This window comes from Pristis pectinata, chromosome 1, assembly GCF_009764475.1.
Source record: "Pristis pectinata isolate sPriPec2 chromosome 1, sPriPec2.1.pri, whole genome shotgun sequence".
In the NCBI taxonomy this organism is placed as follows: Eukaryota; Metazoa; Chordata; class Chondrichthyes; order Rhinopristiformes; family Pristidae; genus Pristis; species Pristis pectinata.
In genome coordinates, this window is record NC_067405.1 from 100059002 (window position 1) to 100085169 (window position 26168).

Consider the following 26168-nt stretch of genomic DNA (forward strand, 5'->3'; position numbering starts at 1 on the left):
CAAACAAACATACACACACCTACCTATTACATCATGTATAAAGAAACCATACATTGCACACAGGGCCATTCGTATCAGCTCTGCAAACAATGAAGAAATTCTTCCCCCAGTCAATGAGTTCATGACTTTTTTCTCATTTTGACAATGAATGAGTGGAAAATTCCAATTATAGTTTTTACAACAAGGGATTTTGAACAGCTTGCTTTGTTTGTAAATGTTCCTAAAGTTATACAACAAATATGTTTAGTGACATTTATTTGATACATAAAATTGCTCCTTAATATGATGGAGAAAGCCTGCTTATTTAATGTATATAATTTTGGCCCAAGGGATATGTTCACAATTAACAAAATAAAGCCTTTTTACTATATTATAGTATTTTTTGAGACAAATAAGGTGGATTTATTTCAAAAATACTATTTGGGCAATATATTTACATTGCACCAGATGCATAATTTCCCAGTAAAACTTGTGGGTTTAATAGCAACAAGTTACAAAGGGCAAACAGAATATTCCACTCCTCACCCAACTACCCTTCCTTATGCAGAAGATCCGATGAGAAAATGCATTGATTTTGTTTTAATTATTCAGAAAAGGTGAAAACATATCTGATTAATAATGGAATTAAAAATTAGGTTGCAGTGGATGTAAACATACCAGCTGCTGTAGCTGGACAAAAGGAACCTGTGTTGCAGTTCTATGGAACAGAGCAGAAAAGAATTAGTTAGGGCAGATGTTTTGGCAACCGAGTATTTTTCTGATTATCTCTGTGATCATGGTGTTACAAATGCTAAATTTCAATTTGATGTAGATTGTTATGTGGAAGAAGCAGGCTTGATGTTGTTGAAAGAACATCCTTCATTCCAAGTTTTCTCAAGTCCTTTTACCTATTGTCTCTGTCTGTACTGTCACATCTCGTTCACTGCCACAACTTACAGCAATTTCACAACTATTTTACAAAGGATTTCCCTTGAAGTAATTTATGTGTTTATCCAAAATGTACTTTATCCAGCCAGGAAAATTATCATTTCAGATTGAAGTCATGTCAAGCTTCCTAACTCCAATTAATATCCTCTGTGTAGCAAACACAATATTAACAGATATCTCTCTGGAATGTCTGGACTCGATGACTTGAATGGAAGTAGTTTCTTAAACAGAAGCCCCAAAATACTTTTAATTGTAATTTCTCCTTCTCTTCCATACTCCAGTGTGTTTCTTTCAGTGGGTGAACCATCGGGATTTCAGTGTTGATGTTACGTTATTCTGGGAGACTGCACATCCACTTTGCAAACTTTGGAAAATGTCATTAGAACAGGAATCAGAAAGGTTTCAGAATGCACTTACAATGGGCAGGCACATGTATATGCTCTGTATGTTGGAGGAAAATGAGCAGGAGGTTGTTATTAAAGCTGGGAGAATCATTAGGAAAATGCCAGGTCCTCAAGTCAATTGCAACAAAAGACACAGTGCTTTTTGTCCTTTTTATTCTTTTATAGGACATGGGCAATTCCAGCATTTATTTCCTATCCCTAATTGACCTTGAGGAAGTGGCAGATCTGCCAGCAAAACATAAATAAGACTGAGCCACTTCAAAGTCAACAAAAGTCCTTGGATGAACAAGAGTGGGGTGTGATCAGATGGAGAAGAGTGGATAAGTGCCCACTTTATTACATAGAACATAGAGCAGTACAGCAAAGAAACACATCTTTTGGCCCACAATGTCTGTGCTGACCATGATTAAAAAATCCCATCTGCCTGCATATGGTCTGTATCCTCTCTTCCCTGCCTGTTCATGTGTCTGTCTAAATGGATCTCAAACATTCCTGCAGTTGAGTGTCGAACAGATGGTATTTGCCTTATTTGTGTATGCAAAAAAATTGATTGCCTGTTTTAGGTGAATGTGCTAAATGCCATGCATTGGCCTTTATCAATGTGGTAGATGGTGCAAATCTGACTCATAATAATTATACACTTTTGCCTGTCATGTTGGTACATTGGAAAGTCAATCAATTACCCAAAAAATGGGTGCTGTCGATAAATTTCTGCTTGCATGTTTCAAATTGCACATAATTTTGTTTTGAGTTGGCCTGCTATCTTAAATGGCTTATTGAGATTAAAGTTTAGATTCAGCCTCACAGCTTTCTGAGTGAAACTATATATACATTTCCATAAAGGTTTGTGTTGTAGCTTAGTTTTTTTTATTTGCTTTGTGTTTTCAGCTACTACATTTATGAAATGTTCATGTTAAAGCAATACATCTTTCTTATAGGTTGGATCCTCTAAATCCAGTGTTTCATAACTAATTACTTACTTTATTGTTATAGAGATGCTGAAATGTCAACAATTTGGGAATCATTGGAAGAACCTTGTATCCAAGATGCTGAAAAATTTGAAGAACTCTTCTCTAAAGCAGCAATAAAGGAAAAAAAGAAGCCTTTATCGGACACCTATCAAAAGACAAACAAAACAAAAAAGGTTAGATAACTCTTCATAGTATAGAATGGGTTCTTTAGCATCCTTAACAGTAGGTACAGATCTAGATGACAATCAACTTTTTAAATTATAACATAAATATTTTAGGATTGCAGTGGCATGAAACTACTTAGAATCACATTAATTTCACTTTTTGAGTTAACATATCTCCATGCACATATTTCATAATGTTATTCCACTTCATGAATTTTTCATCTTTAAATTTATATTTCCAGTTGAAACGTTATGTTCTTTCAGGAAGGTATGCCACTGGATATACATGAAACATTCTGTCACTTTGGAATTGCTGCCAAGTGAGAACATATCAGAAATTAAACACAGGCGAGAAAAGTCATTCACTCTGCTTAAACAAGGCATCCTAACCCCAGTCTCCAAAGAGTAGCCTCAACAATGAAAATTAGCCTTAAATATAACAGATAATGCAGAAAATACTCAGCAAATTAAGCAGCATCTGTTGAGAGAGATACTTTCTTCCCTGGAGATTAAAAGAATGAGGGATGACCTTACTCAAACATAAGATCCTAAGGGTGTTTGACAGGGTAGATGTTGAGGTGTTTTCACTAGTGGGAGAGTCACAAACAAGAAGACAAAATGACAGGACAAGAAGCCGGTCATTTAAAACAGGGGTGTGTAGAAATTTCATCTCTCAGAGTGAATCTCTGGAATTCTCTGCCCCCAACAGTGCTGGAGGCTGGATCATGAGATATATTTAAGGTAGAAATAAAACGTTTGAAAGATTGAGGAATGAAGGATGATGGAGAATTGGCACAGAAGAGAAGTTGAGGCCAGCATAGATCAGCCATGATCATGTTGAATGACAGGGCAGGCTTGAGAGGCCTGGTGGCTAACTCCTGCTCCTGCTTTCTTGTGTTAGCGTGAGGTAATGTTTCAGGGTGATGATTTTACATGAAAAATTTGAAGTACTCACATCATTTTTGCGTTCTTTCCAGCGATTACAACCTATCGTCTCTAGAAAGAGTTAAATTGTTAAATTCATTCTTAAAAAGACATGCAGAGAAAAACTGTCAGCATATTAATCTGTTTTGGATGCAATCTTAGACCCTCTCCTAACCTCTGAATATGCTGAACATTCTTTCTAAAGTTAAAAAACTGAAAATCAGGTACATCTGATAATTTCTAAAATGAGTATGGCTATAAATGTAGATAACAGATACAGATATGTTTGCTTCTGTTGATTGTATGAACCTTTCAATACATAATTCAGTAAAGAGCCTTCACTTCAATTTCCAGCATCTGCAAAAAAGAAGCCAGATCTGATGAAACTTCATTGACTTGAAATGCTAATAGTGTTTCTCTTTCCACAGATGCTGCCTGATGTACTGAGCATTTCCAGCATTTTTTGTTTTTATTTCAGATTTCCAGTGTCTGCAGTTTTTGGCTTTTCAAGAATCTTTACTTAATTGATATATTGACAGATAACCATCGTGTATCCTCCAGAAATGACCTGGAAAGTCTGTTGCAACTGCAGATTTTTATTGAGTAATATGCCAACAAAAAAAGTAATAAAACTTAAAACAATCTAAAATTACAAAATAATAACATCTGCACTTTTAATAACATTGTGATGTTGGAGTATGAAGAGCAATATTACACTGCATGTGGGATTTCACTCCATAAATCCAAAGCTACATTTCATATTCAACAGATGAAACCAATTTATTGCATAAGGTTTTAAATTGGATCAAGATGAATCTTATTGTCTCATCTTGGATTGCGATAATGTAACTGAATAAGTTTACTTTTAATCTGTTTTAGCTTGTTGTGGGTGGAAACTGCTCAAAAGTGGCAGAGCAGGGAGAAATACAGTGGATAGGAATTTTAGCCCTGTGACCCACAGTTGATACTGATTTTAGGGCAAGAGTCATGCCTGTTCTTTAAATCTTTGGGACTGACATCTGTATCTCCAATGAACACAGTGGCCAATGAAGGAGATGCACTTTGGATGGCAGCTATCTGTAATGATCCAAAGAAAGAGGGACCAGCAGAAGCTCAGTGATTGTGTTAAATAATTTCTCTGGGATTGGCTAACCTTGATTTCTGTTTTTTCTGCTATGTTCATTAAAATCGACAATAGAATAAATCTTATACAGAATTTTGCAGCAAAGAAATACATTTTAAAGTCTTTCATTTTTATTCTGTCGGGTACCTATTTGCTTCACACAAGATCACCCGTGAGGAGAGTTTCTGATTTGTCCCATCCTATGTTAGCAGTTCTCAGGAGCAGATGTGAAAATACTCCTAGGTGCAGTTATTGTGGAAGACATGAAGTAACACAGGAAATTCTTAGAGTATTTATTAAGTGAGACATCACAGTACATGCATCACTTTAGTCATTGCTTTGACGGAACACATCTACCTATGATACCACAGCCCCAACTTCTCTTCCCCACTTCTTATAACATAGACACTTCTTCAAGTTCCTAACCTTCTCCCAGAAAACAAGACAACTTTCTTTCCTCTCCATAATTATACCATATCACCACTGATTCAATGTATTAGAACCATATAAGTGTGCACTTCATTTACTCATTCTAACTTCCTCCAAAAAACAAACAGCAAGTAAATGAACGATTCAATGTATTAGAACCATATAAGTGTGCACTTCATTTACTCATTCTAACTTCCTCCAAAAAACAAACAGCAAGTAAATGAACATTCCATTTCTGAAGTACACACTGTCAACATATTCTTTCCATAAGCAAAAAACTGTGGATTCTGCAAATCTGAAACACAAGCAAAGAACGTTGGAAATATTCAGCAGGTTGGGCAGCATCTGTGAACAGAGAAAGAGAGTTAGTGGTTAAGGTTGCTGACCCTTCATTCGATCTCTCTTAACATTACTCTATCCCTTGTTGTCAAATAACCAAATTTTATGCTTTCCTAGCCATAATTTCATGAAACTATTAGTTCCTCATGCTTTATATAATATAATTTGTGAGACTTGGATGGCTCCCAAGGCATTTGCTCCAGGAAGGGAATCAGTACTGGTTGCATACCTTATGTCTGCTACTATACAGCCTGGTTCATCTCCCTTATTCTGCTTCTGTGGTGGTCTGATGGGAACCTCCTGCATAAGTTTGTTCTCCTCCTCTGGCCAAGGTTCTACTTCCTCCTCCTGTGCCAAACACTTGCCTTTGCTACAGGAGTCATGGGGAGAGGGTAAAGGTAGCTAAGCATCATCCTGTTGGAATTAAGGAGTGAGAATAGTGGGGGAGGAAAGATTCTGTCTGTGTGATTCCATTGCTATTGCTAAGACACTAATCTGCTTCTGACAAGATGCCCACAGTCTAGCCATCTCCCATGCAGGAACTAAATTCGAAATTCGACCATTAACATTAGCCTTAACATTAAAGTATGTAAGGAATTAAACTTATACAGTCATAGAGTAATACAGCACTGTCTACAATACCACCTATTTTAGTGCCATCTGCAAACTTACTAACTAAGCCTTGTGCCACTATCAATGCCTCTCAAGCGCTAACTGCACCTCTCATCCAAATTGTTTATATAAATGATGAAAACAATAAGCCGAGCAGTGATCCCTGTGGCATACCACAAGTCACAAGCCTCCAATCCGACAAACAACCTTCCACCATCACCCTCAGCCCTCTACTGTACTCCCTATATACTATTGATTGAGTGGCCAGATTCTGCTCTAACTCCATCTACAAGTTTGCAGATGATACCTCCGTAGGGGGCCAAATCGCAAATAATGATGAGTCAGAGTACAGGAAGGAGATAGAGAGCTTAGTGACATGGTGTCATGACAACAACCTTTCCCTCGATGTCAGCAAGACAAAAGAGCTGGTCATTGACTTCAGGAAAGGGGGCGGTGTACATGCACCTGTCAACATCATTGGTGTTGAGGTCGAGAGTGTTGAGAGCTTCAAGTTCTTAGGAGTGAACATCACCAATAGCCTGTCCTGGTCCAACCACGTGGATGCTACGGCCAAGAAAGCTCACCAGTGCCTCTACTTCCTCGGGAGGCTAGAGAAATTTGGCATGTCCCCTTTGACACTCACTGACTTTTATCGATGCACCATAGAAGAGCATCCGATCTGGATGCATCACAGCTTGGTATGGCAACTGCTCTGTCCAGGACCGCAAGGAACTGCAGAAAGTTGTTGACACGGAAACCAGCCTCCCCTCCATGGACTCTACCTATATCTCTTGTTGCCTTGGTGAAGCAGCCAGCATAATCAAAGACCCCACCCACCCGGGTCATTCTCTCTTCTCTGCTCTCCCATCAGGCAGAAGATACAGGAGCCTGAGGGCATATACCACCAGGGTCATGGACATCTTCTATCCCATGGTGATAAGACTATTGAATGGTTCCCTTATACGATGAGATGCACTCTTGACCTCTCAATCTACCTTGTTTGACCTTGCACCTTATTGTCTACCAGCAATGCACTTCCTTGTAACTGTGACACTTTACTCTGTATTCTGTTATTGTTTTTACCCTGTACTACCTCAATGCACTCTGTACTACCACAATGCACTGTGTAATGAATTGATCTGTACGAGCAGCATGCAAGACAAGTTTTTCACTGTACCTCGGAATAAGTGAATAATAAACCAATACCAATAACATCAAGCCAATTATGTATCCACTAGCTAGCTCTCCCTGGATCCCATGCGATCTAACCTTCCAGACAAGACTTCCATGTGGGACCTTGTCAAAGGCCTTGCTAAAGTCCATATAGACAATATCCACAGCCTTGCCTCATCAGTCCTCTTGGTTACCTCTTTGAAAAACCTGAACAGACTTGTGAGACACTATTTCCCTGGCACAAAGCCATGCTGACGATCCCTAATCAGTCCTTGTCTATCCAAGTGCTGATTGATCCTGTCCCTCAGATTCCCCCCAAGTAACATACCCACCGTTGATGTCAGGCTCACTAGCCTGTAGTTCCCTGACTTGCTTTTGCTGCCCTTCTTAAACAACGGTACAACATTAGACACCCTCCAGTCTTCCACAACTTCATCCGTGGCTATAGATGATGCAAGTATCTCTGCAAAGACCTCCGCAATTTCTTCCCTAGCTCCCCACAAAGTCCGAGGATGCACTTGGTCAGACCCTGGGGATTTATCCACCTTAATGTGCTTTAAGACTGCCAATACCTCATCTTTGGAAATTTGTAAATTGATAAATTAGTTTATTATTGTCACATGAAACGAGGTACAGTGAAAGAATTGACTTGCATATCATCCATACAGATCATTTCATTACAACAGTGCATTGAGGTAGTACAAATTAAAACAGTAAAAGAAAGCAGAATAAAGTGTTACAGTTACAGAGAAAGTGCAGAGCAGGTAGACAATAAGGTGCAAGGCCATAACGAGGTAGTTTGTGAGGTCAAGAGTCCTTCTTATCGTACTAGGGAACCATTCAATAGTCTTATAACAGCGGGATAGAAACTGTCCTTAAGCCTGGTGGTATGTGCTTTCAGGCTTTTGTATCTTCTGCCTGATTGGGGGGGGGGAGGGGGGGTGGTGGGCATGGGGAGAAGAGAGAATGTCTGAGGTTGGTGGGGTCTTTGATTCTGTTCCCTGCTTTACTGAGGCAGTGAGAAGTATAGACAGAGTCCATGTAGGGACGCTGGTTTCCATGATGTGCTGAGCTGAGTCCACATCTCTCTGCAGTTTCTTGCAGTCACAGGCAGAGCAGTTACCATACCAAGCCATGATGCATCCGGATAGGATGTTTTCTACGGTGCATCGATAAAAGTCAATGATTGTCAAAGGGGACATGCCAAATTTCTTTAGCCTTCTGAGGAAGTAGAGGTGCTGGTGAGCTTTCTTGTGGTTGGACCAGGACAGGCTATTGGTGATGTTCACTCCTCGGAACTAGAAGCTTTCAACCCTCTTGACCTTAGCACCATTGATGTAGACAGGAGTATGTGCACTGCCCCCCTTCCTGAAGTCGATGACCAGCTCTTTTGTTTTGCTGACATTGAGGGAAAGGTTGTTGTCATGACACCATGTCACCAAGCTCCCTATCTCCTTCTTGTACTCCAACTCAACGTTATTTGAGATTTGGCCCACTATAGTGGTATCATCTGCAAACTTGTAGATGGATTTGTATATGGTCCAAGGCATCACAATTCATTTGCCTCAATTCCTTAGCTTCCGTGATATTCTGTGCAGTAAATCTGATGAGAAATATTCATTAAAAGTCTCACCCATCTCCTGTGGCTCCACACATAGACAGCCATGCTGGTCTTTAAGGGGACCTAATCTCTGTTTTTTCCCTTAAGTTTACATATTTAACAGAATAGAGTCTAAATAGTTTCACCAAATTTAGGTTAATGAATGAATTGGCAAACTTGGATAATGTTCTTGTGTGGGCCTCTTCCAAATATGATTAAAAGCATTTGCAAAAATCAATTTGTGCCACATTGTGTCATAAAGCTGAAGCATTAAAGAATTCTGAGGATATCATTAGCTTTGTAAGGCCATTTAATTTTATTTTCTCCTTTTAAAACATTTTTTCTATTAATTTTATTGTTAACAGACACTACCAGTAATGTAAATGTGCTTACATAGCTTGCGACATTTTGGGAGCAATCCAAACTTCTAACTAATATTTCAGCAGTGATTAGATGCTGTCTTTCATTGCTACTTCTGTAGTTTATAGAATAGTGTCATTTCTGAAGGACATGATTCTTATCTCTGCCAGCCTCATGGTGCCAGTGCACTCCCACACCAGCTTGACTGGATCGATCTTGGTGGCCTCTTTATAAACAAGTACCAAAAGCCCCACTGGTTACTTTAATTCATTGCATTTGAATTATGTTATTATGTTATCAGATTGATGCAAACTTTGAATCATGCTGATTCTACTTAAAGTTAATATGAGATGCATGTAAAGACATAGCTAGCTAGGATTGTTTTATTATGATATCACATCTTTCTAAAACATTGAAGAGACTGGAATCCTGATCTATGTAATTTGTAGTGCAAATTGATGATGGTGCATTGAGAGAAACAAGACATCTGGCGCCTGAGTAAACAGTGCAAAGACGTTTAAGAACCATTTAAGGATTGGGAAATAAATGCAGGAAAGATTGAGAAAGAGAGTGAATTAAAGGGACAAATTCAATATCTAATCAGGTGGAGAGAAAGAAAAAAAGATTGACTAAAAGAATGAATGGAAATGTAACAAAACAAAGTTTGATTTTTTTTTAATTCTCTTTGGAAAGTTTGATACTGGAAGGCACAAGGGGTTCTGCAGATGCTGGCCTCTGGAGTAATACACACAAAATGCTGGAGGAACTCAGCAGGTCAGGCTGTATCTGTGGAGCGAAATAGTCAGTGTTTCGGGTCGAGACCCTTCATCAGTCATGTTTATTTCCCTCCATATATGCTGCCTAACCTGCTGAGTTCCTCCAGCATTTTGTGTGTACTGGTACAGGAAGGGGTGTGATTCCATATTTACAATAGTGCCTGAGTGGTTGTTTGGCAGTAATTAACAATTACTGTATAATGTTTTTAAAAAGCTCCAATAGTTTGTAATGCAAGACTTAACTTTCTGTTGTGGGTTTTAAAGGACAGATAAATCAAGTTCTGGCAAAACAGAAAGGCTGAGTATGATGCCTTTTTCACATATAGCCGAAATGTGTCAACGGTTAGCTGCCAGTTTCCACTCCATGATGCCTCTGACTTCTGCATGTCTAGAAGCCAGAGGCATCATGCTGCAAGTTGGATGCCATGCATTCAACCATCCACTCTCCTGCAAGCCTGAACTGAATCAATCATTTGAATGGGATAATCTACCCTGTGGAATAGGTGCTACGATAATGCAAATGAGTGCTTTCGTTGTTTACTTTATCTTAAAGCTTTTTTCATTCATTTATTAGTGATATAATGTGCTTTTAATTTTTAATTAAATTCTGAAATTATTTACAACTAAATAGTTCTGAAATGTCCTTGACTATCAGATAAATTTAAAGAAATATTAGAGAAGAATTTGACTTCTGGAGAACCATCAAAGGCTATCAGGGGATGGCACCTCATGTTACAGTGTTTGAGACATGCTTGTTGCCCAGAGCTTACAGCACCTCAGCAGGAGCATGGGGACTGTGGACAGCATGTCCAGGTAGCAGACTGGGTCTGGGATGATCCAACCCAGAATGAAATATAAAGTAATATAATCTGAAGATCAAATTTTGGATAGTTGCAACTAGGATGGCACAGTGGTGCAACTGGTAGAGCCGCTGCCCCACAGCAACAGAGACCTGGGTTTAATCTTGACCTTGGGTGTTGTCTGTGTGGAGTTTGTACATTCTCCCTGTGACCATGTTCTCCCACATCCTAAAGACGTTGGTAAGTTAATCAGCTAGTTAAATTTCCCCTAGTATGTAGATGAGTGGTTGAATCTGGGAGAAACTGATGAGAATATAGGAAGAATTTTCTCAAAAAATGGGATTAATGTAGGATTAGTGTAAATGGGTGGTTGATGGTTGATGTCTTGCTCTCATCACATTGGTAGTTTCTTAAAAATAGATAAGATGGGGAGAAACTAAATGTGAGGTTGCTCACATTTCAAAATAAAATTTTATTGTGTAAAACTAAGCTATTCCAGCATTGAAAATATTGCTTTGGATTTATTGAAAATCCAAACAACTCTTAAATTAATCACAGGCCCATCAGACCAATTTTGTCAGCTTATAATAAATATGAGTCCAATTAAGCAATAATAAATCAAACCAAGTTGTTTGGCAAGCAGTGAGATATATATTAAGACATTGGTGTTGTCAAAAAACATGCAGCTATGAGTTTATTATTGCTTTCAGATGATTCCACAGTTTTAATAGATTTGTCCATATAGATCTCTGTATTGTTTAGAATTTACATTTTAGAATATTATTTGTTCTATTTAATTTTGCTTTATTATTTTGGAGTATTTATCTCCTCCTATCCTGAAAGTGAAGACACAGAGAAGGTTATTTAGGGACAGGGAGAAAAATGGCCATTGAGTCCCTCAACACTTTCTGTCACTAATTTAGATCATGGCTCATTGGCCCTTCAACAACATTTACCTACCATTTGATCCATAACCATTGATTTCAAGTCAAATTATTGTCTTCATCTTGAAAATTTCAATTGAACCATCATTCACAGATTTTCTCTAATCTTTATATGAAGACATTCTTCCTGCTTGAAAGGCCCCTTCATAATTTTGTGGCCCTGGGCTCTGGATTTCCTTGTCAGAAGTATCTTGTCTTTTCTGTTTCTACCATATGACATCTTTTATATCTGTATGAATCTTGATTTAGATCACCCAATAAGCAATCTTTCCATTTTAAATTAACACTTTGAGACCCGGTATCATTCTGATGTAGCCATGATGCATGCCAAGAGAAGACTGTGGTTCCAGAAGTGAGGCAACATCCCAGGTTGATCTTGCCAAGTCTCCAGATATTTAAAGCATTATTTCTCCACCTTTGTATTCCCAAGGGTCCTCCAATCCATTACGTTTTCATTGACTTTTGTACCTGTTGTTTCAATAGACAGTTGCATCTTTACAGTTCCTTGCTCAAATGCTTCTTAATCAGAATTAGAAATCTAGCTCTTCTATATGTTTGGTGGGGTAGTGAGTAAGTGATTTGTATCAACACACGCAGCCTGAATTTTGAACTTGTGCAACACTCTCTGTACTCCTTGCAATACATACGTCTGCACAAGCAGTCCTGCAGCAGTACTGATTATTCATCAACTGTGACATCATTGCCCACAATTTTCCATTCTCCCTACTGCATGGATACTGACACTGCTGCATAACCAAACCTGAGATTAGTAACCCAGCATGGGCAGGTGGTGACCAATGAAACCTATTTGTTTTAATGGGTCTGGTACGACTGAATCATTTTCAGATGAAGCTGGTGGATGAATATAACCATTTGACTCTTTACTTAACCATCTGAGCAAATCCTAACATCCTTCCAGCCCATCCATTGTCACCATTCAATAATTTTATTTGAAGATTCCTAGACTTGTGCCCCCACTGCACTATCCTAGCACTATCCTCAACTTATTCTGCACATTAAAAAGCCTTCAGGGTTGATTTTAACTTTTTGGTGGCTGTCTGGTAGCCTGTCTTCTGGTGGTGAAGGGACCATTTCTAGTGTGAGACCCAGGTTTCTTTTACATTAGATCAGAGAGTTGTAGGGTGCCAGGACATTCCAATATACCTAGTAAGTTCATGGCAATTAATGTGGGGCAATCAGGAAACTGCATGGTTGGTAGTAATCTATGTCCAGGAGACAGGGGCATGGGAAATTTATTAATAGGATGAGAACAAACAAAATTATTTTGTGAGACTCTTTTCTCTCAACAAAACAAAATATAATTTTTTGTATAGGACATCTTGGAATCTGCAGTACCAGCAAAATCAGTCAGAGAACTGCTGTTGCCCATCCAGCCATCATGTAAATGCAAGATTGCTCCTTATGGAGTTCTTTATTCATTATCTGTCCTTCACCACATGCTGCCAACTTTCGCTTTTCTTTCTCCATTCTCCTCTCTTCCAATGTTTGAGATCCCCTGGCTCTAGGTAACTCTTTCACGCCGGTGCCCCACTTAGTGCTGCCCCATAGAGGGCATTCCCACCCCTCCAGTCCAGTCACTCATAGGTCGAATATGTGCTGTGTTGTTGGGAACCTGGCATGAATCCCTCCCTCCAAAGGCCTGGAGCAAGCAGTGCAGCTGCTCATTGCTGTGATGTGGGTGCACCTTGGCTGGCATGTTTGGGATAGTTACTGACATTAACAAGGGGAGAGGTGATATTCCATTTACTAATGAGTAATAATCCAGAGTTACCAACAACCCAATGGTGCATGAACTTTTGTAATGTTCATTATATGATCAGGTTCAGCAGGTAGGACTGAAGAAACATTTATTAAGTGGTATGCTGCATCAAGGGATATTGTAGATTATTGGCATTCTCTTGTAACTTTTCTCTTTCTTCATTTTGCTGATAAAGTCACCACTTGGTATTTTTCTCCCTTGTGGTAGTAACCGGAGACACATTTCAAATATAACTCTGTGGAGGCATAAGATATAAAAAATAATGTAATCTTCCTTAAACTGGCCGTGGAACATGTCACACCTTATATTGCTATCTACTTCCCACTCTTCTAGTGGAGGTGTCATTCTATTTATCTGAAATGGGTCAGTGCCTTTCAGCATTATTATGCTTTCTCCTACGTGCTTTTGTTGTGGACAATCTTCTGTTCCAGAATTCCATGGTCAACTTTTTTGGCTGTGCTTCTGACAATATTTATTCTAGTCTTTCACATGTAGCAAGTCTGTATATCTGCTGATTTTCATTCCCTATTTATATGAGTTTACCCCTTTTTATGCTATCAGATCTGATCCTGGAATTCTCCATGAAATGTGATTAAAGTGTGGAGCAAATAGTCCAGTGGTCATGCCTCTACCTTGTGGGTCAGTGACTCTGAGCTGGAGAGATTGAATGTTCCAACGCTATTGCAGATGTGTTTGCTTGGAGAGCCTTGATGGCTGCAAACTTCCACAAATGGCAGTCAAAACACACAACCTGCTCTATCATCTCTGAGCCTATGTTATTTATATCTACCTTTTTGTCTCATGTAAGTTTTTTTAATGCTAACTTTCATAGAGGATTAAACACTGGACAAATGTTGAAGTATTTACTGGTTCAAGCTCCCAGTGACACTAAAAATAATGGATGCAAAAGGTGTGACCTTCCCCTTCTATATCAAATTCCCACTTTAACCAAGTTTACAATTTTACACAGTTTACAATGCACTCCATTTCTCTTTGTCCGATCACAACAAGCTTCAGCAGGTAACCTTAGTGAGCAACACATCTCTCTGCTTACAATAATGACCTTCTATTCAGGCAATAAGGATCAAGTGGGAAGGCAGCACACTGCCAGCTTCCCACCTAACACTGAGGTTCTCAGACTTGCACCATTGTGGTGCATTTCCTGCAGTGTCATCTTACTACTTTATGCCTTCACTGCATAGTTGTTACAATCAGAATTAACCTTTCCCAAAATTAGCAGATGAACTTGTTAGACTTTCTATTATAATCCACTCTGCACTACTTCATGTTAACTATCTTGTTAAAATTGTAAATTGGTATATTATTATCACATGTACAGTACAGTGTAAAAAAAACATACAGTACAGTAAAACAAAGTACAGTGTAAAACTTCGTTTTGCATGCCATCCTTAGATCACTTCCATCACATCAGTACATTGAGGTGGTACAAGGGAAAACAATAACAGAATTAAGAATAAAATGTTACAGTTACAGAGAAAGTGTAGTGCAGGCAGACAATAAGATGCAAGGCCATAACGAGATAGATTGTGAGGTCAAGAGTCTATCGTGTCGTACTAGGGGACAATTTACTAGCCTTATGACAGCCGGACAGAAACTGTCCTTGAGCCTGGTGGTACGTGCTGTCAGGCTTTTGTATCTTCTGCCCAATAAGACAGGAGAAGAGAGAATATACGAGGGTGGGTGGTGTCTTTGATTATTTAGGCTGCTTTACCTAAGCAGTGAGAAGCGTAGACAGAATCCGTGGAGGGGAGACTAGTTTCTGTGATGTGCTGAGCTGTGTCCACAACTCTCTGCAGTTTCTTGCGATCTCAGGCAGAGCAGTTGCCATTCCAAGCCGTGATACATCACAACAGGATTAAGGCTTTTGCCATAGTAGAATACAACAGGAATGCCACGTGAATGTATTAAACATTTGACAGCTAATTCTACTACATATAATTTCTGGAATATAGGATGCTGTTATTCAGTTTAACTTTTTTCTCTCTTATTTTGTGACACAATATTTAATTGCCTAAATTCAATTTTCCCAACTCTTTTCTGAAAGTGCTAACTGAAAGGAAACATGAAAAGAACATATACAAAAAAGAGGCAAGCTAAGTGGCTCAGCTTTTGCTGAAGGAGAATCACTATTCACATTCGCCATTTGAAGTTCTCCTTTCCACTCACCTTCCTGATTTTTTTTTCTAGAAGGCCAAATTTCCCAACTAATAGTATCCTGAACCAAACTGGGCAAGATTTTGCATGTCACCAGGACCTCGTGCAACACAATTGGATCAATTCAGTGGGTCCAAGCAACACCCACCCATGAACTGATGCAGAAACCTATGACATGCCCCAAAACCATTACAAAGCCATGCCCTGAACTTTGCCATTTATCAAAGCTGTCAAGCTTTTGGAATGCTTCTGCATGCCCTTCAGCATATTCATGAATATTCCAAAAAACTACTAAAAAGAAATAATCAAACATTTTAAAACTTTTTACACTTTTTTAAAGGTCACTGAAAGTTAGAAGCAAAATTGCAAACTCATAATGTTTTTAAAAAAATGAACTAAATCTTAATTTTCTTCCTTGTAGCTGTAAAATTTCCAATTTAATGAATAGCCTGATGGACCCTGTACCAGGTTAGACCTGGCACAGTATCATTGACCAGGTTCTCCAGTATAACTACTGGGGAATCCTAGCGGGTTCATGCTTCGCCTTGGGATTCCAGGTGGACAAGCATACTGACGGAATAACCAGCTGGAATATGTCAGCTAGTTCGGGAGTTAAACATTTAGATTAGCATATGCCAAGCTCACAAGCATTTACCTGAGTACTTGTCAGCAGTCTGCTACAAAACTGCTAGCATTTACCCACAAATTTTGGCCCATTATTGCAATGATAAAAATATGTATAGATGTGGTTTTTGAAATAGCCAGCAGGATTTAGACATTAGATGCTTTTTGAATCCCTGTAGGGACCTCCAGGAAATGGTATGAATTTGAGTTATGGAAATAATTTTTCTGACTGCTTTTTAGGCTTCCGCATGGAAAAGTAAAACTAGACATGTAAATGATTTGTTTATTAAGTGCTAATGCAAATGTGGAATTATCAAGTATCACTGAGAAATGAAAATTACATTTTTGCAGTCATGTTCTTTACCTGAATGATTATCATATCAAAGACATTAAAGGAAATAATATAGCTTTTCTTTTTCTTTAAAACAGCCTTAAGTAATTAATAACATCTGTTTTTATTTAAAGTCTAATGTAAGTGGTGCTCTTTCAAGAGGTAATCTTTAAAGGTTAGTTTAGCAATGTAAAATAGAAAAGCTGTACATGTCACTGCATTTTCTTTTTGAATCATAGAACAAAACCTTATACTTAGAATGCATACTTTAAATTATTATGAAGTAGACTTTAATGCATTTCACGAGAATCATGGTCAAAACAGAAAGTGAAATAGAATGGAAAATTACATATGAAGTATAACTTTTGACATTTGTTCTTCAGTTTTATGTTTCCAGAGTTGCACTGTCCATGGAAAGAAAATTTTAATATTACTATGCTTTTTAATAAGAGGAAATTACTTAAGTCAGAAATTTAACTGAGCTAAATGTTTTTGCTCTGCAAAGTTTTAGTTTTAGATGATTACTTGCAAGATGCATTAATTCATTCTTCCTCTTCCAATTTATTAATTCTTAACAATGTTTTAATAGTTGAGTTTTACATCTGACGCCAGTGACAGATTGATACAACACATGAAATAATTTTAAGCTTTACTGATATTATGCTTTTGAGGATGAGAACAACAGTGCTTAATATCTAGAGTACTTCAACTTACTCTCAATAGTTCAGTTTACAAAGTGATTTTTGGCCCTATTGGTTTCCAGAATGCGATTCTATCAGAATTCAAGAGTTAACTTTAAACAAAATGATCCGCCACACATTTTCTACAGTTATTGTAGTGGCACTTTAACTTTCCTTGTGAAGCAAAATACCTAACTTTTTTGTTGCAATGATTATAACACTTTTTTTCTGAATAAATTATAACTCTGTAAAATCCTGGCCTCAAGCCAAGTGTACCTATAGAAATTATGGCAGTTTATGTATTTGCCCCAGAATGAGGTCAATTGGAAGGTCATTGAAAGCTGTACAAATTAGATACAGTCAAAGACTGCAATTATCCCTGTTGGAACTTATTCCACCTCCAAGTATTGAAGTTCAGCAGGCATATGTGTAGTTTTGAGAGATGACTGTTTGAATTTGTGGCTACTGTGAAACAAGACTGAACTTATTAGTAAAGGTACCAGATAAAGTTTGGGTCAAGATGTGTATTCTTTTGAAGTATGTACCAGAAGAAGTTGTAGTTCCCAGTTACCACAAAGTTTTGGTTATGAATTCTTATGCCTACCATCTTCGAAATATGGATTTAATTTTGGTAAGCATTATTTCATTCAAAGGAGGTGACTTTTAAACCCATGAATTTGTTCAGAACTTGTGAGTTTTATAATACCTAATTTAATCCTAGCAGGGATCAAAGTTGAATTTGTACTGACTAGATTTCCTTTAATAAATTTATCTCAATCTTCATCAAACACAGAGAACGCTGTGTAGATTCCATATTTGATGAATCTAATGAAAAGTTTGCACCCAAATATTAATGATTTTGCTGTGTGAATTCAGACATACATTGCAAAAACTGAAACTATAAATATAAAAAGGAACAGCATGGAAACAAGAAGTGGCATTAGGTGGAATATAAGCATGAATTTCTTTTTATTCATTTTTTTTGGGGATCTGGGTCTTGCTAGCAATGATTATTTATCCCTAATTGTCTTTGAGAAGATGGTGAGCTGCCTTCTTAAACCACTTCTGGCGAGGGTATCCCATAGGTAGGGAGTTTCAGGATATAGAACCAATAATTATGAAGGACTGGTGATAGATTTCCAACTCAGGATGGTCTGCAATTTGGAAGGGATCCTGCAGATCATAGTGTTCCCATGTATTTGTTGTCATTGTCCTTCTTGGTAATAGAGGCCCCAGTTTAAGGAGGTGCTGTTGGAGAAAACAGTGCAAGAAATTGCAATGTATTATGTAGATTGTTACACAACGTAATCACTGTAGTGCAAGGAATAAGTGTTCAGAGGGGTATGTGGGATGCCAATCTAGTGGGCTGGTTTGCTGTGGATGGTATCAACCTTCTTGAATGTTATTGAAGCTGCATTCGTATAAGTTACTCTAGAACATTCCAAATGACTGGTGGCTGGCATAATTTTTGAAATGCACAGAAATTAAAAGATAATCAAATCAATGAAATCACTTGAAGTCCAAGGAAGCCATCTTGTAATTAGGAATTAAGAAATTGCACTGATAATATGTATTTTGCCTCAGTCTTTACAGAGAAAGGAAAAATTGTTGGCACAACAAACAATCTGCTGGAGGAACTCAGGTCAAGTAGTGTTTGTGGGGGGAAAGGAATTGTTGGTGTAGATAGGTGGATGATAGGTGGAGGCAGGCCAAAACATAAGGCAGATGGAGCAAGGAGGGTGGAGGGAAGTGTGAAGGTATGGACAGATAGGAGGGTAATAAGCAGGAATAAGTGCTGGCCCCCACTATTGATGTCCAGTATTTATACATCTCCATCCCCCATCAGGAAGGTCTTAAGTCCCTCCATTTCTTTCTGCAACAATGATTCAACCAGCTAACTGGGCAACACAGTCGGCATGGATGAGTTGAGCCAAAGGGCCTGCTTCCATGCTATGTGACTCTATGATTCTAAAACAAGTTCCCCTCCACAAACACTCTCATCTGCCTGGCAAAACGTGTTCTTAGCCTGAACAACTGTTCTTTTGACTCCTCTCACTTCCTACAAATCAATTGTGTAGCCATGGGCCCTAGCTACATCTGTCTTTTCATTGGCTATGTGGAACAATCCTTGTTCCAAACATTCTCTGGTACCACTAGCGAACTCCTTCTCCATTACATCGACAACTACATTGATGATGCTTCATGCACCCCTGCAGAACTGATCAATTTTATTACCTTTTCTACTAACCCACCCTAGTCTCAAATTCACAACAGCAATTTCTGACACTTCTCTCTATTTTCTAGATTTCTCTGTTTCCACCTCAGGAGACAAACTATCCATTGACATTTACTACAAGCCCACAGACTCCCATAGCTAACTAGACTACATCTCTTCCTTTTCTTCCTGTTTCTCCCTCTCTGCTGCATCTGCTGTCAAGATGACGTCTTCAATTCCAGGATGTCTGAAATGTCCTGCTTTTTCAGGAAACATGGCTTCTCTTCTGCTGTGGTTGATTGAGTTCTCTCTAGCATTTCCTCTGTTTCTCGGACTTTTGCTCTCACCCCAGAGCAGAGATAGAGTTCCCATAGTCCTCACCTTTCACCCTAATAACCTGTCCTCTCTCCCCCCAACATTTTACCCTCTAGATCCCCCCTCTACCCCATCTGGTTCCATCTCCCCTCAACTCTCCCTTAATGGTTCCCATTATCACCTTTCTTTCTTTGATTCCAGCACTAATAGCCTTTGTGTTCCTGCTTATCACCCTTTGTAGCTGTCTCCACCTTTACCCTCCCTTCGCACCACCTAGCTCCACCTTTTTTGTAGCCCCACCTATCACCCACCTTCCTCTGATTTCACCCCTCCCCTCACGTCCCCCCCCCCCGCCCCATCTCCATCTGCCTGTCATCCTTCACCACTCCTTGGTCTACCAGTCACCTACTGGCCCCTGTCACACCATTCCCCCTCTCTTCTTAATATGGGCTTCCCTCCCTCTCCATCCTTAGTCCTGATGCAGAGTTTTGAACCAAAACTTGACGATTCCTTTCCCTCCACAGATGCTGCTGAACCCACTGAGTTCCTCCAGCAGTTGTTTGTTGCTCCAGATTCCAACACAGATTCTCTGTGTCTCCATAATCATAGGTGCCGAGAGAATTTAACAGACTTGTAATCAAGTTGAGTATTTAAAAATAAACTGTAATAACTACGTAAGAAAATAGAAGCAGGAGTACGTCACTCAGACACTCAAACTTGTTCTGACAATCAATACAATCATGGTTGATCTGCCCCAGACCTCAGATCCGCTTCTGTGCCAGTTTCCCACAACCCTCAACTCCCTGATCTTTCAAGTATCTTTCTATTTCCTCTTTAAGTTAGCATTAATGATCTAACCTCCACAACTGCCTGGGGTAAAGAATTCCAGAGATTCAGCAGCCTCTGCGAGAAGTTCTTGCACATCTCAATTTTAAATGACCACCCCTAATCTTTTTTTCATTAGTCCATCAAAAAGCCAACTTGTAGTTCTAGAACTGCTTATAACCTCTCATTCTCCAGTGAAATTTTCTTTTATTATAATCTATTCAGCACTGCCTAATTTTGTTAGTGTCTGTCAAATTGCTTCTAATTGTTGGAATATTGTTCATTTTTGGCTCTCTTAGTTTGTATTTTTCTCATCAAAGAGGTATTTGATAAATTCAAAGACCTCTTTTTGTCAACTGTGTCAATTGCAAACTGTTCCTTGATATTTAAGAAATTCATTGGATAATTTATTCTTAAGGTAAATTTGATGTCATTTTACATGAACGAGTAATCAGTAAGTTGTACAGCAAGTTGACTTTGGCTTACATTCTAATGTAGCCTGATGGAGTCAAATCAAGGAATTTGCTTTGCCCTTGGTGCTTATGACTTGGCACTTTCAGATTACTATATTTATTGGAGCTTATTTGATAATTGTCAGAGAGTGCACTTGGAATGAAGTTTTATTATTCAAAATTTAACCTCCACATTATGGACTTACAAACTAAGAAAATCTGATCCACATGCCAGGTAGATAACCTGCATTTACTTGGCTTACAGATCAATGTTGTTAAAGTCTTCAGCACCAAGAGAACTCTAATATAGATATATTTCTGTAGTTTGAATCCATTCTGCTAAAATATATGTCATATATACGTGCTGTTTTTAAGCCCTTCATTATTTTATTTAAAAAGCAGGCAATATCAACTAATCAGCAACACAGCAGAATTTTGAAGACGTCAGTAATACAATAATACAGATTCTAGACTTGTGTTGAGAAGTGCCATGTTTTAGAACTTATATAAGTATTTAATATTTCCAAGCAGTGCATGCTGCGTTAATAACTGAAAAAAATCATACAAATTGATTTTAAAAATCACAATTTATAGATAACAGTTAACTTTTATTGTCAAACAAATGTTATGCTTCAATTTTCATTGATGTTGGCAATGATCCATGTAACTTTATGTACAAAAATGTCTTGTTTCTTACATAGACTAAATTGGCCACATCCACGGGAGGTAGGAACACATTAAGATAAGTCTCCTATGCATGTCAATGAATGCTTTGCCAAAATTGAACTGTGGAAGCAATGTCTGCGCTGATTCTTAAGCCCATCCAGTAATTCTTGGTTCCAGAAGTCAGGTGGCAGTCTGCAGTAAAGTTATATGAAGAGAATTAGCTGTAGTTAACCACTAGTTAGTACTTTTAATGTGTTTGTTTTGCTCATGTTAGCAGTTTTAGTTGTTTGATAAATATTTGGAGATACGGGAATATTCTTGTGCAAAGGCATTAATCCTAGTGGGTAGAAATTCATCCTCAGTTGCTTACTGTATACATACATATATTAAAGTTGCTGTAGTCAATAGCACTGAATTTGAAAGCAGAATATCCATTGTAGCCCCTAATTTATACACACATTAATCGCAAGCAATTAACGACATATTTCGATCGTATAATTTCAGAAATTATGTTTGTGCTGGTTAAACTTCCCGTGGGACTGGAGCAAAAAAAAGGACAGTAAGAGTGGAAGAGAATGAAGAAGGAGAGGAAGCAGAAGGCTTTATATTATATAGGTCATCACAAATGATTATCCTATACTGTGCAGTAGGTTCTGATTGTTAGGGAAACCACGAGCAACTACATCAGCTCCAAGGACAAAACTAGTAGCCACAGCATAAAGTGCTCATAAATCCAATAAAGTATTCAGGAGAAACTTTGTCAGCTGGAGGTTGGTTTAGAACGTGGAACTTGCTACCAAATTAAATAATTAAGGTGAATAGCATGGATGCTCTATGTATGTACATGAGGGAGAATGTAGTTGAATAATATGTCCTCTGGATTAGATGATCCAAGGTGATAGGAAGTGTGAATGAGCATTTATATCAGCATCAACCTTTTGGACCAAATGAACTGTTTCATTGTGTAAATTCATTGTAACTACAACGCAAATGTCCTTGTCTGTGGTGATAAAAGTTAGCGTGGCTCTGAATGTTTTTGCCTCAGGATGACTCCAGATGACATTAGCATCATTTTGCAGTCCACTGCTGTCACAGCCTACTTTGCTGGACTGAATAAAAATTGTCCTGTTTGCAAAGGAGACAGTAAACAAGTAAAAAGTGCTTAATTGCTGGAACTGCAAAGTGTCTTCAACTGTAGCTTACGTATTCCACATGATAAGCCTAATCTTTTTGTAAGCAAATGGAGTTTCTTGAATGTACAGCTTGTGTTTGACTGCAAGCTTGTCTGATTTCCTGGTAGTTTGCAAGGTGTGTTTACTCTGCACCAGTCCTCAACTGCCCTCTCTCTTTCCATAGAGACTATTAGGCTGCAGACAGTTATCCTCAGACAATTTAGCTCATAACTCACCAGCACTAAGTCATTTTACAATTAAAGAGCAGATAATTGATCTTCAGAACTGGGGTTCCATTGTCTCATCGTGTTTGAAGACATATTTTGTGATTGTCAGAGAGTTTCTAGAATCCACCCGGTAGAAGCCAATCCTTTGAGCCACTGCAGGTGGAAGAATTGGAGGTACAGGACACCTTATCCTCCAATTAGCTACCTTCACCCTCATGTTCTAGTCCGGTGCTCTAGGCGTGCTCTCGTCTGCTGTAGTTTCTTCAGGTGATAGATGGGTCATAAAGGTTTGGTTTCGATGTGTAAAAGAGTTTGATAGAAAAAGATAAGTGGGTAATCAGAGATCATAGATTTAAATAATTAGCAAAAGATAAGATCTTTATTAGTTACATGTACATCGAAACACAGTGAAATACATCTTGTGCGTAGTGATTTTGGGGGGCAGCCCGCAAGTGTCGCCATGCTTCCGGCGCCAACATAGCATGCCCATAACTTCCTAACCCATACGTCTTTGGAATGTGGGAGGAAACTGGAGCACCCGGAGGAAACCCACACAGACACGGGGAGAACATACAAACTCCTTACAGACAGTGGCTGGACTTGAACCCGGGTCACTGGCGCTGTAAAGCATTATGCTAACCACTATTCTACCATGCCTGCCTCAGAGACAGAGTGGGAGAATGAGGAGAAATGCAGTGAGTTAATAAGATCTGAAATGCATTACCTAAAACCTTGGTGGAAGCAGATTTCACAGGAATTTTCCAAATGATGCAAGAAGAGGCTTGATTTACAAGGTTATGGGGAACAAGTCAGAGTATAGGACTAAATTGGACTGCTCTGTCAAAGATATAAAATCAAAATATCAGCAGCTGGTGGAAACTTGAAAGAAAAACAAAAAATGTTGGAAATATTCAGCAGATTAGTTAACATTTGTCGAGAGAGAAGCACAGCCAATGTTTCAGATCAATCACTTTTCTTCAGACCTTTTATCTGATAAAAAATCGTCAACCTAAAACATTAACTCCGTTTCTCACTCCATAAATGCTGTCTGACCTGCTGGGTGTTTCCAGAAATTTTAATTTTTATCCTAGCTCTTTCAGAGATTTGACAAGCAGGACAGACAGAATCACTTTACCCTACACTAGTAACATTTCCGAGTTCCTATGGTACCACATGATCCAATTATATCATCTGAATTATTGCCACACCAGGGAAGATTTGTTAATATTTCTAACTGAAAATCTCTCACCCTGCTGGTTGATCTCACAATTTTTCACAAGGGCAAAACAATCTTTTGAAGTAGAGAAAGAATGCCAGTCCTGGAAAGTCACAAATTAGCTGCAACTGCACTCTGATTGGCCTATGCACCCAGGGATGAAAGTAAATTAAGTTTCTTACTGGTACAGTGGTTATCACTAATGTTGCTGATTTAACCCATTTGTACTGATTGTACCAGCTACTTTCTTAACAATATGCCATGCCAGACTGACCTGACTTACTTCTACCTCACTTTGCTGCTTATAAACAGTTGTAGTTACCTGGCTTTACCCAGTCAAGAAGCATTCAAGGTATAGTGATAGGTCACAGTGATGCTTCAGATCTAAAAATACAGCATTGCCGTGGGGACCACTTTGAAATATTTCACCTGTGCATTGGTCACATTTTCCTTTCAGAATTACCTATGTGTGAGATTAGTCATCAACTTTAAACTTTGTTATGTCTTTTAAGTGTAAAGAAGTTGTGACAGATAACCAATTCCCATGAAAGTGGGCCAAGAGTTAAACAAATGCAACCTACTGTGAAGTAACTTGCATGAAGTACATTATTGAGATGTGTTTGAAGCTATATCGTATGCAATCTTGCATTCTACATTGACTCTATGGTAGGCACAGTGGTGTAGCTAGTGGAACAATCCGATTAGAACCTTGGGGGGGATCTGATGGGAACGTGGGGAGGATAAAGTGGGATTGATGTAAGTGGATGCTTGATGACCATCATGGGCCTGTTTCCATGCTGTATGACTCTATCATTGTAGATGCCACTCTCCCCCCTCATCTTTTTTCCCTCAGGTGAGAGAGGCACAGAACTGATCGCATCTGGTGTACAGCTGCTCTTGTCATCCATTGCCAGTTTACAATTGACCACCTCTGCCAAATCCACCCATTTTTTTTCACGATCATCCTTGATAAGCAGGGCTTCGTGTTTTTGCAACTATTCACCTTGTTAAACTGTTCCTTCTTATCTTTCCCCTGCTACCTCCAACAATGTGAGTAATTCATGCATCCTTTTGTTTCCAGAATAGTGAAAACTGCCTTCAGTTTGGCTCCCTTGACCATTCTCTCCAGCTGGAATCATTGACTGACCAACCCTGCCATTCACTTCTCAGCTTGCCAAACTTGTTCTTCCCATAAGCCATGCCACTCTTCTGTAATCCACTCCTATCCTATTCTTGACCACTGAACTACTCCTCTTGACCCATGCTAGCTGACACTAGCCATTCCCTGTCCATGGGACACCATCCTTATCAATTACCAATGCCCACAAAATGTTTTTTCTTGATTGTGTCGCCTTTCTCATTTACTGCCTATTTCATTCTTATTTTCAGTTGACAATTCTCCCGCAACAGCAATAAAAGTAGTCCCAAACAGCATCTAATGCAGATTTTCTCTGTCACACTGCTTTCCAACAAACTCGCTCCCCAACAGACTAGCCTGAATTTTCCAGTTGTAATAACAATGAAATTGTAAGTACTTACTATCACTGAAACATGAAATTTTCTGTAACTTCAGGATATTTGCACTGTTCAATGTGGAAACTCGTGAAGTTACAGTCAACTCTCTTCCCTAGGGTGTGTTGTTTAGCAGTGGTCTTCACTGCTAGGAAGGGAAATCAGTTGAAGTGACCAAATCCCACTGTAAAATAACTTGAAATGTTACACATTGCTGTATGAGGTCTCAGTGAGTCTTTTTTTAACCCTTAATTACTATCTAACAAGCTTCCTGACCCCAAAAATGTCTAATTTTATGTATGTGGATTGTAATTTCCAGGCTTATATTTCAATATATAATAGATGTTAAGTTAATAAAATTGTTTATCTTGTTCACTTTTACTATTTTGCCTTCTTCCTCAATTTTAAATGTATATTATAATATTTATTAAA

The 26168-nt window shown here is 38.6% G+C and overlaps 1 protein-coding gene across 1 annotated transcript in view; it reads left to right on the top strand.

The window, feature by feature from the left end:
- The window catches only part of fmn1 (formin 1), a 304321-nt gene that overhangs the window by 126922 nt on the left and 151231 nt on the right, over positions 1 to 26168 (top strand). Inside the window, exon 8 of the mRNA XM_052015214.1 lies at positions 2325 to 2475. Coding sequence (XP_051871174.1) covers positions 2325 to 2475 — 151 coding nt within the window. The remainder of the gene's footprint in view (positions 1 to 2324; positions 2476 to 26168) is intronic.